Consider the following 18,122-nt stretch of genomic DNA (forward strand, 5'->3'; position numbering starts at 1 on the left):
TAATCGTTCAAAGTTAATAAATGAATTCGGTCAACAATAATGTTACTTGCTTATATTGCGGGTTGCCCATGCATACCGCTGCGCTCATTTGGCAAAGACAGGATTATTCGGCGCTCAGACTTATAAATTTCGAAGATTTCGGCTAATATGCGAGCTATTGTACTTTATGGTCATATACGACGATCTACGAAAAATTTGACTGGGCCCCTGGCTGCACTAACGCGTCGGAACTGATATTTTAGTCAATAAATTACTACTAAATGAATACTAGTACATCCTGAAGATTACCGGACCACGAATGACCTATCGATCTCGCCTTCCATGACATGCCACCCCATTTTTGCCGGTTGCTTTTTTCTATACTATCTTCTTTACTTTTCATTCAGTGTGCATGCCTCCTCTTTGATCGCCTAGGCCAAGGTGGGTGTCTGATTCCATAGACTACTCCAAGTCGCTTCGACATCTTCCTATCTTTTCATTGTATCGCATTTTTATGGTGTATTGAACTGATAAAATTGCTAATAAACCAATGATGATGATGAAAAAATCCCACATTTTGCGCTCAGGCTAATCAAATGTTTGTTTCGGTTTTGGTTGTAATTTAATTTTTGATAATAAAACTAATTTCGAGCATTACCCAGCGAGCAGCTCAAAATCTTCTCACCGGCCACGGGTTGGCCGCCCCTGACCTGAACGGCACATATTCAAACTTTCTGCATCATTCAAATCTAAGAAGATCGAAAAAAAGACATTAACGTACCTGAAGAATCGTTCTGAGTGTATTCCGTAAATGCGGCAAACCATTTGATAAATTCCGGCTTTCCGACAATTTGATTCAATTCCACGACGACGTCAGCCAAGCAGCCGTCGGCGTTTTCCCCAAACGACCGCGCCAGCATCGCGCCTAGAAGGCCAAAATAAGCGTTGACGTACTCCGCCGAATCGGCGCCGGCGAACAGCAGTCGATTAAAATCGCCCGAAAACTCCAAATCCAGACCGGCGTATCCGTCCTTGGAGTCTTTTGGATTTTCCTTGCCTGATGACCTTTTCGCGATCTTTGAAGCCAGAAAAAAGTGATGCAACACTTTCGCGATGCCGCGAGTGTCCTCCTGACAGCAAAGCCTTTCCAAAAACTTCAAAAACGCAACGGAAAACTTTCTTTCCTCAGTCTCCTGTTCGCATTGCGGCTGCACTATAAAATCGTAGATTTTGTGAGCCGCCAGATATTGTAAAGTATGCAAGATCATCACAGAAGTATCATCGTACTCCATCGACTTTGTATCTTCAAATTTATTCATAATAGCATCCAACGGCAAAGAGAACAATGTCCTGCATGCCTCGTGACTTCCTTCTTTACTATACACAACCGAGTCCCACGGATTGATACGAGATAGCACAGCATGAAGAGATTGCACGGCAAACTGCAGTACAGTCAAATACGATTCGTCGCTGTTCCAACCCTTCAAGTGAGCTTTGAAGATGTTTTCAGCGTTCGGGACATCGCAAGACAAAACCTGCCGCGTGTCAGCCTTCCACTTGTTGATTTCGTTGAGGACCTCGCGCGGCAGCTCGGGTATTTGATCGGTCAAAGGCATCTCTTTGATACCGAGCCCAGAGAATTCCAACTGCATCAAAGTATTGACGAGTTGTCTGTTTTCCGCTGGCAGGCGCGAGTTTTGCAGCGCCAACGATCTCGCGACCTGACCGAAATACCCCATCGCTCGCATCAGCACGACAAACATATCTTCGCTAATTTCAGTAGTGTTCGTTCCTTCGGGGAAGAGATTTAAAATCTCATGCAATATCACATCCAATACCAAGATCGCTGTATGAGACGGAAACAAGTCAGCAGCGAGAATACCTTCGTTACCAGTCGGAGGCTCCATGTCAGCAACGACTTGACTCAAAACTCCCATCATTTTGATCCCCATGTCTTTTTTTTCCGAGTCCGTAACACAGGCTGTCTCGCCGAAACGATGTACTGTGGATAAGTACCCGGCCATAGACGATAAAGGTCGATTGGCAATGCTTACGAACGGGGACACCAATTTCAGAAGCCGCCATCCGATTGACATGGTATATATCATGCAAAGCATATCACGATCGTCCACAGACGACATTTTACGCGTAGAACCGGAGTTCAAAATTTTGATGACCACAGTGTACAGTTCGAAAACATCGATGCCCGCGTTCTTCAAAATTTCTAGCATTTCATGGCCGTGTTTGAGAGAGGCCAAGTTCGAACGATCCGTCACTTCAAAAAATTCACCGTCGATAGTTTCCAAGTCTTCAGCATCGCCAGTCGGCATGACGATTGTCAGTTTCGCATCCATTTTTTTCACGCATTTCTCAAACGCAAAAGGCGTCATCGCAACACCCTCGATTATTTTCAAGTCGGGCGTATCAGCCGCGTTTGGTTCAAGGAACTTCCCGATCATGTTCCACTGCGTCTGCGCCAATAAACCCTTGCACGGCTCGTCGCAGTGCAACAAAACATACTCTAATATCAAAGCCAGCCACCCGGTGTTGCGGGGAATTTTACCGGTTTCGTCGCATTGCTTGAGAGAGCTTACGACATTATGAAGGAATTGACTTCTTCCGTCTCCAGTCAGCGAGTGAAATAACACCAAGCTCATCTGAATTACAAGCACGTTGCTGTGCTGCGGAACGGATTGGTCGAAACCCGACGTACCGAAATGATGGACCAATCCGTGTAAAAGCACGGTGGATTTTTCGCAATCCCTACCGTTAACTCGCTTTACACACTGCCGGCGAAGGAGTATCTTGAACAAAACCGACAACAGCTTGGCGTCGGCATACAGGCAGTTCTTCACATCGTCAAATCCCAGTTCGGTCAAAACGGCCGTTTCGATATCATCATTCGAGAGTTCCGAAGACGACAACTTGTGCATCAGACTCATCAAATCACTGCCATTGACCCAACTTCCATTTTCCTTTAGCAAAGACGCCAATTTCACGATCGATTCCAAATTCATATTATTCTTCCAGAAATCGCGCAACCGATTCGAATTTGCGGACAAGAGTTGCACGTTAAAAAGGTTCAAGATCTCGGCCACGATATGAGATGACGCGCAACGTTGCAAAAAGGAACGATCGCCCTTCCTAACGAAGGCGTCGTCCGGGAGGAGAAATTGCATTTTACTACCGTCATTCGGAATAGACAAGTTGATCGGATCCGACGGCTCGGCTTCGTTATTTTGGTTCAACAGTTCCAGAAACCATTCTCCAAGCAGCGGCTTGCGGTGAGAGTCCATCGGGGTGTCCTGCGAATCTTCGCCGGACGACGAATACTCGTTTTCTGTGACGTCTTCATATTTTTCCAAGTTATCGTCGTCTGACGCGCCAGAGTCCGCTGTCTCATCTTTTTCCAACGCTGAAATCCCGTATTCCACTTTGTAACTGATCAGACGCACAAGCAGTTGCAGCACGTCGCATTCTTTAAATACAGTCAGAGTGTTCAAATTCGCATCAAATTTCAGATCCATTTCAGACAATATTTGCTCAGATTCATCATCAAAGTCGTTGCATTCCAGAAGGCTTTTGACAACTGCAATCAAATTTTCCGCGAGTGCTACGATAAAAAGGTGCGTGGAAGTATCTTTGTTTTGTTGATTCATAATCGACCACAGCCCCCGTGCTAAAACATAGGCAACACGCATTCTATATTTTTTCGCGTTTTTTCCGGAATTCCCTTGACTCTCGAATGTGCTCTCAATCCGTGCGTGGATATTCACCACATCTTCCAGGATATTACTGGCAATCGCGTAATAGTCCGGTTCCTTGTTTTTCGCAGTCGTTTGTGAACTGGTGGCTGAAAACGTTTTGCCCGAATGCATCGACATAGCGGACACTACAGACAACGCCGCATAGAAACAGCTCAGGCCGAGCTTACAGAAATTTTCAATTTTAGCTACGGTGAGATTTTCAAATCGTGGTAAGGAAACGGCTTGCAGTACAATGCTAATGTTACTCGATAAGGGCCCTAATCCATTTCTGACGGTTGTCGCCGTGGTCATTGAGTCTGGCAATATCATGGACTTCCCATTGAGAAGATCGGACAATCTGTTGAAGTACCTTTTCAAATATTGCAAGCTCTGGTAAACTTTGTTAAAATCGTGTATTTTCGCTAATTTTGTAAGTGACAATATATTTTCTTTGATAATGACATCCGTTACCACATGTTGTCCTTCTGCTGTAACGGGGGGTCCGGACGAATACATTTCCAAAGCCTCAAACATCTGATTGATAGCGTCTGTCTCTTTTTCTTGCGGCACCGCACCTTGACCGACCTTGCTCACGATCGGAGGAATTTCAGCGGATCGTAACATTGCTGTAAATGTTATGACGTCAACCCTGACAAAAGGGCTCACACCGCGGGTCAAAGCTGAGAGCAGCTGCATCAAGTTCTTTTGCGGTACAGCACACTGCACGTCGAAGCTTTGCAATCGAAACAGACAAAAGTCCAACACAACTTCGCAAGCCTTCGTCACATCTTTGAACAAATGTCTAGGAACTTTATCGAAGCAATTCACAATGTAATGACCCACAAGGGCCACGTACGATGAATAGAAGCATTCGTGAGTCGAGTCGTGTTGTAGAACTTGCGCCGAATGACTGTTAAATGCTTTCACAATTTTAGACAAGTCCTGCTGCGTGTAACCAGAAGTTGGGGACGCAATTGGACCTCCCAACACCGGTTTGATACAACTGTCCCAGTCTATCATCTTTGCATAGTCTATTCCATCGCAAAATCAATATTTTAGATCCAAAAGTTCGAATACTCTTGAAAAATCAGCTATTAATGCACAAATCAATCAAAATTAGTTACATGAACAGAAAAGCATTAGCAAATCACAATATCATACAAAGACACAACAATGGACACGAAGACTGCAGAATACTCATATGTAGGGCTGGGCACAATGATTCGAGTACTCGAATCTGAATCGAGTAATTATTTTAATGATTCGAGTCGAGTAGTACAAGACGATTTTTTCGAGTACTGAAATTATACGCTCCTCGCTACTGAAAGTTATTTTATCAACGAGAATTATGGTTTCGATACTATTTTCCACTGCGGAAGCCTTGAAACCTTGATTTGGCGTATCGCAGCATACGAAACATATAGTACAAAGCTAATAAGGTTACTGGTAAACACATTTCCGAAGTCATGATCCTCCCACGACATTGTCACAAAGTACAATGAAAGCGGTAGGGTCGGAGAAAACCGAATTATCTTCAATGTGACGGATAACAGGCATTATATTCTTTGCGGTGGCATAAAAGGTACATATTTGAACTTTGACGTACAACATTTTGCTGTGACGTCATTATGAGTGATACTCGAATACTCGACTCGACTCGAAGCATAATACGTGATTCAGAATCGAATCACTCAGGTAGTCGATTTTGCCCAGCCCTACTCATATGACACGCCCACAGTTGGCACTAATCTTGACAAAAAGTGTACAAAATACTGTAGCCTTCATGTATAAGAAAAAATACTATTTGGAAAGTGACATCAATTAATATGTAGGTTAAAATTATTTTTTTGTTCCGAGTGTCTATGTGTTTTCAAAGTAAGTACTGTCTTCTATGATGCAACAACTCTTTAGTCTCCATTCAGACCTGTCAGGATGATTTCACAATAATTTCACTTAAACGTTATACTGCAATGGTATACACTTTGCTCTTTTCTATTATGTGTTTTCAGCGTAACCGAATGAACTATTATGCTCTCTCTCCTCTATCGAAACATCATCCACAACCAGTTACATGTGACGAACTAACATGAAGATTTCCCACATAACATGATGAGCAATACCAATCACCAGTTGAAAAAACAAATAGAATTGTGTTCTATGCCGGTCAATTTCTATCCAGTCTATATAATTGGATGAGTAAATGCGAGTCAACAGGAATAATCAGATCAATTGGTCACAGTGGTTTCGAGTGACAGCCCACAATAGCTATGATGCTTGAATTTCAGGAGTCAATCATGTCAGCACCACATGAGCTGATTTACGACACATGCATTTCAAACTATAATATAACAATTCATTTTATTTGAAAAATTATTGAAATAGCAATTCATTTAGGTATATTTGTTACCTATTTCCATTAGAGAAAGAATTTTTTGCTTCGACCACCAGAACATTAATAACAGACTGATTGAATATGTAAAAAAAAATACCCCAAAACAAAAAAAAACATACAATAATATTTCTTGAATATAGCTATAGCTATAATCAAGTTCTGTACCACGAACCTGCTATACAATATTATTTGGGTGTAAATGACTCGCTGTCTCACAGTATAGACGGGTGCTGGTGCTGACCTCAACTTTGACCCTATGATCACCCTCCCCAACCTGCAGTTACAATAACGAGCCCACCACGCGTGGTTGATATGCGAGCGTCGCGTTATCTCCCACGCTTTTGCAATCCGTTACTACTGATAATATTATTAGTTTATTAATCCCTATCATTAGTTTTCAATTCAAAATTTCCCAAGGGCCGAGTTCACCACGGGCCAAATTCACCAAGTGCCAAGAACACTGGTAATCCTCCACTAACCAATCTGGTCTACAAGGTTGATGCGATGACATGCAAAATAAGGTCAAAAACATGCAAAATAAGGTCAGTCGCAACATGCAAAATAAGGTCAGTCCTCGCATAAATCCAAATCTATACTTTAATTACAAATCCAACTCTTTTTCTTATGAAAAATAAATTCAAAATATCTTCCTGTATAGTAGCCTACTTTCAACATTGAAATTCTTCATTTATATCCTAAATCTTAAGATGTTTCAATCAAAAGATAATCATGATTATCTTGATTACGAAGTCAGTCGCATGTAGAATATTATTATCAGTCCTCGCATAAATCCAAATCTATACTTCAATTACAAATCCAACTCTTTTTCTTACGAAAAAGAAATTTGAAATATCTTTCCTATATAGCCTAGTACTTTCATGATTTACATTCCTCATCTATATCCTAAATCTGAAGATGTTTCAACAAAATATAATCAGACGAATATTACAATTATGAGGTGAGTCGCATGTAGAGTATTAACAGTCCGCGTATAAATCCAAATATTTTCTTCAAATCCAACTTTTTTCTTATGCCACTGACCTTATTCTGCAATCTGCATGTGGCGACTGACCGTATTTCGCATGCGAGAGAGAGAGAGAGAGAGAGAGATATGGTATTCTTTTTCGCCAGCACCATCGAGATGCTTTGACGACGGAGATGCGATACGGCCTTTATAGTAAGGTCACCTAGTCTGCACCCCCGATTTTTTCTCCTCCAAGCTATCCGTGACTGCTGAGCACCTAGCAGGATAGCCGCGGATACCAGTTTTCGAGGCTTTGATCTGACCCGGCCTGGGATCGAACCCATGACCTACCGATCGAGAAGCCGGACGCACAACCATTACACTATCTCGTTCGGTATCTCGACTGACCTTATTTTGCATCCGACTGACTTTATTATGCATGTAGCGACTTACCTTATTTTGCATGTGACTGACCTCATTTTGCATGTGACTGATCCTATTTTGCATGCGACTGACCTTACTTTGCATGTGACTGACCTTATTTTGCATGTGACTGACCTTATTTTGCATGTGACTGACTTTATTCTGCCTGTCACGACTGACCTTATTTTGCATGCGACTGACCTTATTTTGCATGCGACTGACCTTATTTTGCATGTGACTGACCTTATTATGGCAACCAACCTTTCTATGGACTTTCTAATTCCATTCTATGGACGAAAAGTGTTATAGTAATTTGTTTCGATTGGTGCACCAAATGACAAGACCGCGTAGCAGAAGTACGAAATGCCCTTCCTCGATATTTGGAAGGAATTTGATCAAGAAACACATTACAATATTGATACATTATAATACTGAACGCGGTAATGCCACGAAGCCCATGAACGCATATTCATTATTCAAGTAGGAGGTCATTTTAAATCCAAGGAGCGTGCGCTGACATTGGAAAGGTGACAACTAAAAATATTCTAGAATGAACAATCAAAACGATCCACTTCTTAGCTTTAAATGGCCGATAGTGAAACATGCTATAACACTCTGTCTTCCAACCACCCATTCCCCGAGCCGACCAGGATGGACGAGATTCAACTCTCTATCCCACAGAGTGGAATTGGTGGCAACGTCAAACAGAACTTTCAGTTTAATAACTTAATTATTCTATGCAGAAAAGCTCTCATCACGCAGGATTTATTTGAAAAAATTAACCGAGATTCCATAGGGACTTGGGACTATATCTCTACTGTGGCGAACGGGGATACACCATCAATTTGTTCATTAATCTAACAGCCTGAACCTAAACAATATACGACAGCGTGTTCCAGGGCCCGGATATAGATTTTATAACCTTACCCACTAATAATCACAACCACAACAACCACGAAAGCCCAAGGGGGAATCAGGTCGTTTAGCAATATAGTTAACTAACCTCCGTAGCTCAGCCCTCGATTTGTGTCTAATGTATCAACTGCAGCATGCATCCAACGTATCATCACTGTCGCTATACCACTGAGCTAATCCGCGACTTCTGTAAGGTTATGCTTAGAAGACAATAAGTAGGGTTAACATACGTCCTCCTTTAAGAGAATTCGTCCTTCTCTTTCAGGAAATCGAAAATGTCATCGGAGGACGCCCAAATGTCCTTCTTTATAACTTTTACCACAGCCTTATAAAGGCTATGCTTTGACAGCCAGGCGACTGTACTGTACAGTGTACCATGCACATGAGTGACTGTTCTGTGCAGTACCAGGCACCACTAAAAAACGCCATAAATGACGCGAAATCTGGAATCTGGAGGGCAGACCGGGTTTTTCTGGAGTCGAGATTGAAAACCGACCCATTTTTAGTCCACACAACAGGATTACGTTAGCGCGGGTTTTTCGGGAGTCGAGTTGGGAAAATGACATTTTTTTTAGTCATCACTAGGGTAAGTTTTTGTTGCAGTTAAATCCGTGTAAAGTTGCATTTATTCATTTATTTTCGAAAAAAGTTGCAGAACTTGCATTTTGACCACATTTTGATCGGTTGACTAAAAAAAGGTCAATTTTCCGGCTCAGCTCCCGAAATACCCGTAAAAGCGTTACTTCGGTGCTGATTTACGGTGTTTCAATCTAATTTGGCCGTGAGAGAGAGAGAGAGAGAGTATTCTTTTTCGCCTGCACCATCGAGATGCTTTGACGACGGAGATGCGATACGGCCTTTATAGTAAGGTCATCTAGTCTGCACCCCCGGTTTTTTCTCCTCCATGCTATCCATGATTGCTGAGCGCCTAGCAGGATAGCCGCGGATACCAATTTTCGAGTCTTTGGTCTGAACCGGCCGGGGATCGAACCCACGACCTACCGATCGAGAAGCCGGACGCACAACCATTACACTATCTCGGTCGGTTAGATTCATTAGAACACGCTCGATGAAAAGCTCACCCTTAACTCACCCGCTCAAGATTGATGCGGACCAATCAAAGGCCATAAATTCTGCAATTGGCAAACACTTGTTGGATAATCCCGCCTGTGCGAAAAATTATCGAGACGACAGATTTCGCATACTCGGAAAGGGTCGCTCACACTTTCATTTGTGCGCCTTGGAGTCGACTTTTATCAAAATACACCAGCCAAGGCTGTGTCAACAAAAAGAGTTCGTGTATCATCTAAAAATAGTACATTGAACGCTTTCGTATTCGACATTTCGTGTTGGTGACGTCATATTTTGTGTTACGATTGTTGATATACGCTGTTCTTTCGAATTCTCTACTAGTTGCTGACGATTACCCCTGACGAGTGTCAGCTGAAAATATTCGGGTTCATTTTAATATGAATATGCTATTCAATTTTAATAAAATATTATTTCGTTTGTGGTCAATATGCCCATCGCCTATGTTAGGTAGCTCACCGTCGTACTGACGAATAGAGTTTTAGAACGTTGTTGCCTATTTTTCATCGATATCGAATTCATGCGACCCGCGGCCTACGAAATTTGAAAAGTGGCCGCGACCCGTTTTGAGTTGGCGACCTCTGTCTTACGAGTATTTAGGAAGCTGCCGGAAGCTGTAAAAAAAGTTGCAAAAGTTGCAAAAACTTGCCCTAGTCATCACAAGATACCCCTGACGAGTGTCGGCCGAAAATATTCGGGTTCATTTCAATATGAATATACTATTCAATATCAACACAATATTTTTAAATATTTTCGAGTCACGCGTTTTCTCATCCGATACTATAAGTTTTGTGATTTCTACACGGTGTCGTGTTTTCCGGTTCTCAAGAGATGGTGTATATTTCACCATAAACGTAACACTAAATTGTGCAGTAGAGGCAATGACATATATATATATATCATGGAGTGGAAGATACAAACCCATAATGCATATATAATTGATGGATCAGCTATGTCAGGAATTGTAAAAAAATATATATAAAAATAATTCATGTTGTAAATAAGGGCCTATTGTTTTTAACAGGTTTGTTTTATATTGATTTTTGTTTTAAATGCAACCCTATAGGACCGTGCGATCGTGACTGAATTTCTCTTTTTGACATGTTTTCTATTGTTATTTATTATATTGTGGGTCAAATGTGCTTGTGATTGAAATGTCAACCAACATTTTTCGGTTTTTCGGTTTCGGTAATTCTTCGCCTCACACATTGCATCGTAATTCTTGTGGTTTTCGTAATGAAATTTACTGTGTACTGGTTTCCAGAAACTTTTACTGTAGTCCACTGCGATATAAACGCTCGTCAGTGTAGCCATAATATATGAGATATACCATGAGATAAACTTGGATTAGAAATGAGAGACGAAGATGAGCGCAAGTCGCTTTTTGCTAAACTGGGTTTGGATCAGGGCTTTGGAGCTGGAGCCGGAGCAAGAAGTCAGAGCCCCGGAGCCGTGCATTTTCAGCGGAGCCGTAGCTGGAGCCGGGGCTCCACATAAAGTTCAAGTGGGGCCGGAGCCGGATCTGAAGCCGGTTGTATGAACAGTAGCTGCGGCTCTGATGCATTTAATAAGACAGGGTTACTATACGTCCTCTTTTAAGAGGATTTGTCCTCTCTTTTGACTTTTTTAAAGTGTCCTCGGAGGACGCCCTTTTGTCCTCTTTTTTGAGATTTGTCATCTTTTTTGAGAATTTGGTCAAACTTACGTAACGCTCCGGCGGGTATTTCGGGAGCTGAGCCGGAAAGTTGACCATTTGTTAGTGAACCACCTGATAATGTGAAAGAAAAATTGTATTTTGGGCACTGAGCGAGAAAGTTGACCTTTATATTTTTTACTCAACCGACCACAAAGTGGGCAGAATTTTTCATTTTTTCAGGATTTTCCTCCGGTTTTGCAAATGTGAAAATTCTGAAAAAGTGTCCTCTTTTCAGATTTCCAAAATATGGTAACCCTCTAATAAGATGCTATGCGTTTACTGATAACTGAATTGACATAATTTTACGGTAATTGTTTAAAAAATTAAGAATAGTTGCCTCGTTGACACCACCTTCTCTAACTAACCAGTAACCACGTTGATACATAGGCGCCAAAACTGGTTACTGGGTAGGCTGGATTATGACCTACCAAAATACCATGGCTGGATTTGCCGCGCTTACTCCGTAATTACTTTATTATAGGTATACCTTCAATTTCGTCATCAGCACAACACCGATGGCTAATTGCGTGGTTCGAAAAGTTATGAAAACCATGCATGTAACAAAACGGGATTGATGCTTATGTGAGCTGAGCGATATATCTAATTAGTAATGAGACGAATATAAGCGACGCCATATGATATAAACATAGCCTTGCTGCACATGTTGATTTGGAGGCGCGCCTGCCGCACGCCTATAGAAACATATATAGTCTAGAGCAGGGGTGGGCAAACTTTTGAGCTCGCGGGCCGCATTCAACATCTGAATCCATTCGCGGGCCGCACTATATAAAATTGGGATTATAAACCAAACGCAATATTGATATTTGATTATATAGTGAGGACATGGAGATAATATATGTGCTTATTTAAAACAAGCCAAATATTGCTTTGATGATATCGTACGCGCGTCAGAAATATATAGTGGCGAGATTTCATAGGCTGCCGGACCTCAATAACCAATTATAGTCAAAACTATAGAGATGAAAGTCGGTTGGCCCGATTGTTAGAACAGGATTGAAATTGAAATCTGTGAGCAGCGATCTGTCCACTTCTGGTTCAGTTCCCGGACACTCAATGCTGACAGCATCATAACCATGTTAGCTTCAAACACGCTTCTACTATGTGTAGATAAAATATAAATACCCCAATTCTACGCATACAGACAATGAATCTACCTAAGACCAGACATGGGGTAATCGCGATTAGTAATCGTAATCGATTACGACGATTACAGCATTTTCAATTAATCGTAATCGCAATCGATTACATTCGAAAAAATTCCGAAGTAATCGTAATCGTAATCGACTACTCCACATATCTAATCGATTTCTTTGTGATAAAACGATTACTTTTTTTATTTCATAAACTGAACAATTTGAACATTCGTGAACAAGGAACAAATATTATACCAGGTTCATTGATAGCACAAACGTCTGATTTTCAAGCGCCACTGCTCATTATTACGTCAGAAGTATTAGCTTAGCTCGTCACTGCGTAAGAAGTATCCACACATGGGAAAAAAGATATTCGATGTACAGTACATTGCAGTGTGATTGTAAGAACACCTGTCATGGTGTATATCAGGTTATCAATACAATTGAGACGCCACGACCTCGCAGCAGGATAATAAAATCACTCTGCCTAGTTTCAAATAGTAACTTGAAGAGCTTCTTGGAGGCATAGGACTTCAATATACAATTGAATAGTATATTCATACAGCACTATTCAATTTTAAATGGTAACTTATGTATTGATGTTTGGTTATGCTTAGTTTAACGCAGTTTTACCGTTATTGCTTGGCGGGCAGTAGGCCTATGTACGTACGTACACCGGACAAAGATTTGAAATTGCGTCCTAAAGTCAAATGAAAGAAACATTGCGATTTCTAAAATGAAGCATCAGAAACCAGCAGCTACTGATGTATCATAACCGAGCCGTTGTTTGCCGCTTCTCGTAACAGCAGCATGTAGTATCTGTATCAAGTGAAAGGCAGAATTTTATTTTCACCTTATCTTTTTCTCATATGAGTCTATACTTGAAACGGGCGTCAAGCCGCCAATCACAATTTCGCAATTCTTTACCCAACATTTGGAACTGTCGCCATAGCCATCCGCTTATACACCATGTTAGCTTGGGTTGTAGCTAGAATCAGGACCCAAACAGCACTTCGTCTCCACTCCAAACGTTGGTCTTGGGCTCATAGCGTGGTCAACTTTCAGGTTGATGGCTGAATTTCGTCAGAATATTGGTACCTAATTGCATTCTATTACTATTTATTTTAATCCTCTCTCAACCCCCGATGGTCAAATTTGCCTGTAGAGCTGGGGCAGATATAATTCACAATTATAACATCTTGTATGTTGTTATAATTGCTTTATTGTATGTTGTTCTTTCGTGACCTCCCGTCTGTTATATAATCAAAAGATATTGTAGTCACGCAAACGTAGCAGACTAAAACTTTCGTGAGACAAACACACAAATTGTCAGGTCTTCATTCCTCCGTGGGTGACCCGGTTGCATTTGTATTGTTGGGATAAGATTGAAAGGACACGACTATTCGTCACGCCAATCCAGCACGGCTATTGACAATGGACACATGGGCACATACCAAAGTTTCGGCCTAGGTCTTTCTTTGGTAGCACACTTCGTGGAGTCGCATGATGGCCGAAACTGGCTATATCTTTTGGTGTGTCGTGGCGCGGTAATGCCGGCACCGTAATGACTATTCCTATAAACTAGGTATGCTTTTTCCTTGAGGGAGAGGTATGCATTTCAAAATCACATTATCTAGAGACATTAACTCGCGAAGCTCGAACAAAATTTTAAAGGTAATTAAAACTTTGGGAAGTGCCTTATAATTTATGTTGATTTACGAAATACTTTTGAGTCCCATTCGAGCTCGCTCCCCACCCTATTGGGGTGTTTAGGGCGCGGCAAGTACGCACCTAGAAATAATGCAAATCAGTGGGTGCGATAAATCGTCCCCCATAAAGTTGGGGATCGGATACATTATGACGTAATAAGCAGATGACGCATTATCTATATAGAAAGTTGTTATCTCATTACGCATTTTCATCTCAATCCTTCTATAGTCTACCAATCCTCTAAGATTAGTTATAAGAAGCAAAATTATTGTAATCGTGAGTAATCGTGATTACTTTTTCAATGTAATCGTAATCGTAATCGACTACTTGCTGATTTTGCTGTAATCGTAATCGTAATCGTAATCGCGGGATTCAGAAGTAATCGTAATCGCAGTCGATTACATTCATGAAGTAATCACCCCATGTCTGCCTAAGACACGCCCGAATCGTTTTTTATAAGTAGGCCTACAACACTGAAATAATTAAAAATGGAGTGGCCAATCTGAAATCCCAGTCGTGATCCAAATTATGTCAATCTCGTTGCAGCTATCCCGCTGTGATATTAAGTATTTACCTTAGATCAGTGGTTCTCAAACTCCCCCCTTATGATGGTGAAAGATTTTGCGCCCCCTTATCGTCATATCACAAAACGCAACCGGGTTGTTTGATGGCATGGAAGGTTACGACGGTGGATGAGAGACTAAATACAGAGCAATAACTTTGAATTGAAAGTAAATCGCGCGGAGCGCGAAAATTTTTTTCAGTCGAGCTCAGCTTCGCGCCCCCTTCAGATGCTTTCACGCTCCCCAGGGGGGGCGCATACACCAGTTTGAGAACCACTGTCGTAGAATTATCATGGTGAAATATACTAAGAACAGTTAATCAAGTCCCTGCAGTAATTCGATTTTTAGTACGCATTTCATCAATATTTTTTAAAAGTTTCTTCAGACTCTCGCGGGCCGCACAGAACGGTGTTGCGGGCCGCATGCGGCCCGCGGGCCGTAGTTTGCCCACCCCTGGTCTAGAGGCTACTTCAGTGGTTCTCAACCTTTTTGTGTTCGCGGACCCCTTTCGGACCGTCACGGACCCCGCGGACCCCCCCCCACGAAGTTTTAGTCCAAATTTAGCTCAATTATCGTGTAATCGTCATCTGTCTTGTGCAAAATGATAACTGTATACCCTTAGTGATAAACATCACCTAAATGACTTTTCTTGAAAATGAGATCATACTATTCATGTAGAAACTGGGTTGACTTATTTTATTATTTCTAAGTGAGTTCTGCAATTTCTTGAAATAAGTGGTCGTGTCTTGAAAATCCGCGCCTTCGATTTTACATGAACGAGTGCAAAAAAATACATTTCCACAAATATAGATAGTGGCGAATGTAATTATAACGCCAAACGCTTCCGACGACACATTTGGGTATGATCGCAACAAATATATGGCACCAAAATTGACAAACAATTTTTTAATGATCATATAACGTCAAGCCTGGTCATTTTTATCTAGCAGCTTATCTTGAAGTTATTATGAAAAAATGGTTATGGTATCACAGGAGAAAGTGAATTTTTGTAAACATTTCGAAGTCGCCGTGATTGACCTTACTCATCCAACTTATCTTTCCCACAATCCCCAACAAAACATCTCTAAACAGCAAAATGTTTGAATCAGTGGGCTATTGACAATTTAGCAATTAAAATGAGTCTGTACCAGTGTTGGGATGACTCGAGTCATGACTTGACTCGAGTCAGACTCGAGTCACCTTTTTCGCATGACTTGACTTGACTCGAGTCACTTTGCTAAAATGACTTGACTTGACTTGACTCGGCGTATCAAAAATGTGGATTGACTCGTGACTCGGAGCAAAATTCACGAGTCGATTTCAAGTCATCAATTAATCGGTGTCGATAAAAATCACTATAACTTGCATATGTCCGGACTGTTCGCGAAACAATGGTGTAACACGTGAGAGCAACCAATCATTCAATGATCGTGCGTTTTACTGAGCCTGCATTGTTCTCTCACAAATAAATTGACCACAAACGAAGTGATCGAACCTTACAGCTTATTGTTGTAGTAAACCAGTACCGGTAGTAAAGTAATATAATAGAGAATTATATACCTTAACCAAACCTCTTGTTTTCTTGATTTTGAATTCGAATATAGCTTATATACTCCTCAACCATTGGCGCAGGCTCGAATTGTATCATATCAATATGTAAATGGGTAAAGGGTAATGTATTGCATCTTACCAATTCGTTTCTCTATTCTCTATTTCTGTCGGTAACTATAAACTGAGACTACGTATATGTGAGCGATACAGCGCCTTCTTGGGTGTATATTCAACTCGATATTCGTTCATCGGTTCAAAATCAATGACCACTCAATCTGTATTTCAGACAGTTAGCAAAATGTAATGACGTAATCATGCCTCATACTACGAAAAGGCAACTTGACTTGAATTTAGACTTGACTCGTGACTTGACTTGACTTGACTCGACTTGACTCGAGTCACCTCCAAAAATCGAGTGACTTGACTTGACTCGAGTCACCTTCGAAAACCGATTGACTTGACTTGACTTGACTTGACTCGAGTCAAAATGTGCAATGACTCGAAATGACTCGTGACTCGAAGGTAGTGACTTGATCCCAACACTGGTCTGTACTGTAGAATATTTCATCTCAGACGGCCATTCTGTGTATGTTTGGAAGTTCTACTAGTAATGAAGCGAAACTGCCTTGTGATTTTCCGAATTAAAAAAAAATACAAATTAGGTTATCAAATATTTTGAGGCTTCGCGGACCCCCTGAAATTGCTTCACGGACCCCCGGTTGAGAACCGCTGGTCTACTTTCTGAATTGGACGAGCAGATGTAGGCTACGTTTTTCGTTGATCGTTTTTCAATCGTAGTGCCAAATTGGACAGTGTGTTAACTTTTTTGCCTACGAATTGAAATTCATTCCAGCGCATGATCGTTTACTCCAGTAACGATTTGTGAACTTATGGGGAAATGCATCGAAGCAGCCCAGATCGCCATTATAGTCCGCATACAATTGCCGCGATGCGAGCTATAGTCAAGGAGGTGTCCGAACCCTGCGGTCCTTGCCCTGGTGTTGAATATAAAAGGGCAAATAGTGATTAGATGCGCGCTTTCCAATTCTTAAACATCAATTTTGTGTATTCTTGTCTGCTTGATACACTCGTATTGTTCAATTGTCGCGCAATGTCACTTGCCAGCTTGCAGTTTAATTCGTTATACTGACGTGTGCACTGTGCAGTGTGAAGTGCGCACTGTAGCCTACAGTGCATGGCGTTGAATTAAGTTCTCAAATATATTGATGCACCACCAGAGTCTCAGTGGAACTGATGTTGAGTTTATTCGATTCGTTTGAAGGGGATCCCTTCGGACCTTCTATATTCCACTAAACTTGATCGACGACGGTCGGACTGGTAACGAGAGCACCACGAATTTCAAGCCATTGGGTGTATTTGGTAAAAAGTAGATTTCTGCTGATAAGGTCGCGACATGCGCTCGTTTCTGCAGTTAGCCTACATTTGAACCTGTCCACATTGAAGTCGAAATACAAGCAATTTCTACTAGTCCGCCCTCAAGATTACCAGACCACGACCTGACCTATCGATCTCGCCTTCCTTGACAATGACATGTCACCTCATTTTTGTCGTTTGCTTTTTATTATACTATCTTCTTTTACTTTTTCATTCATTGTGCACTGTGCATGTGCAATTGTGCAATGTGCATGCCTCCTCTTTGCATCGCCTAGGCGAAGGTGGGTGTCTGATTCCAAAGACTACTCCAAGTCGTGTAGACACCTTCCTATCTTTTCATTGTATCGCATTTTTGTGTTGTATTGAACTGATGAAAATTGCTAATAAACCGAACTGAAACTGAAAACATCGCACCATTTCGAGATTAAATTGGACTGCAAGTGTTGATATTAACGAGCGCAGTACCGGCATTAAAACGCCACGTCATTGTTTTAATGCTGTACCATGTGTACATCAGTACATGCAATGACATGGACTAAATTGCG

General features: G+C 41.4%; 1 protein-coding gene across 2 annotated transcripts in view; it reads right to left on the bottom strand.

Moving 5' to 3' along the window:
* LOC145447642 (E3 ubiquitin-protein ligase UBR4-like) overlaps positions 1-8,485 on the bottom strand; it is a 133,660-nt gene extending 125,175 nt beyond the window's left edge. The window contains exon 1 of one of the 2 annotated variants that reach the window (XR_013917673.1): positions 761-8,485. Coding sequence is in view for 1 of the 2 variants with exons in the window: in XM_080325887.1 (XP_080182013.1) it covers positions 761-4,745 (3,985 nt within the window). In the remaining variant the exon portion in view is untranslated. The remainder of the gene's footprint in view (positions 1-760) is intronic. The other variant, XM_080325887.1, reaches the window with a different exon arrangement.
* Between the last annotated feature and the right edge of the window lie 9,637 nt (positions 8,486-18,122).

This window comes from Botryllus schlosseri, chromosome 10 (assembly GCF_051294905.1).
Source record: "Botryllus schlosseri isolate E-star chromosome 10, Bs_hap1, whole genome shotgun sequence".
In the NCBI taxonomy this organism is placed as follows: Eukaryota; Metazoa; Chordata; class Ascidiacea; order Stolidobranchia; family Styelidae; genus Botryllus; species Botryllus schlosseri.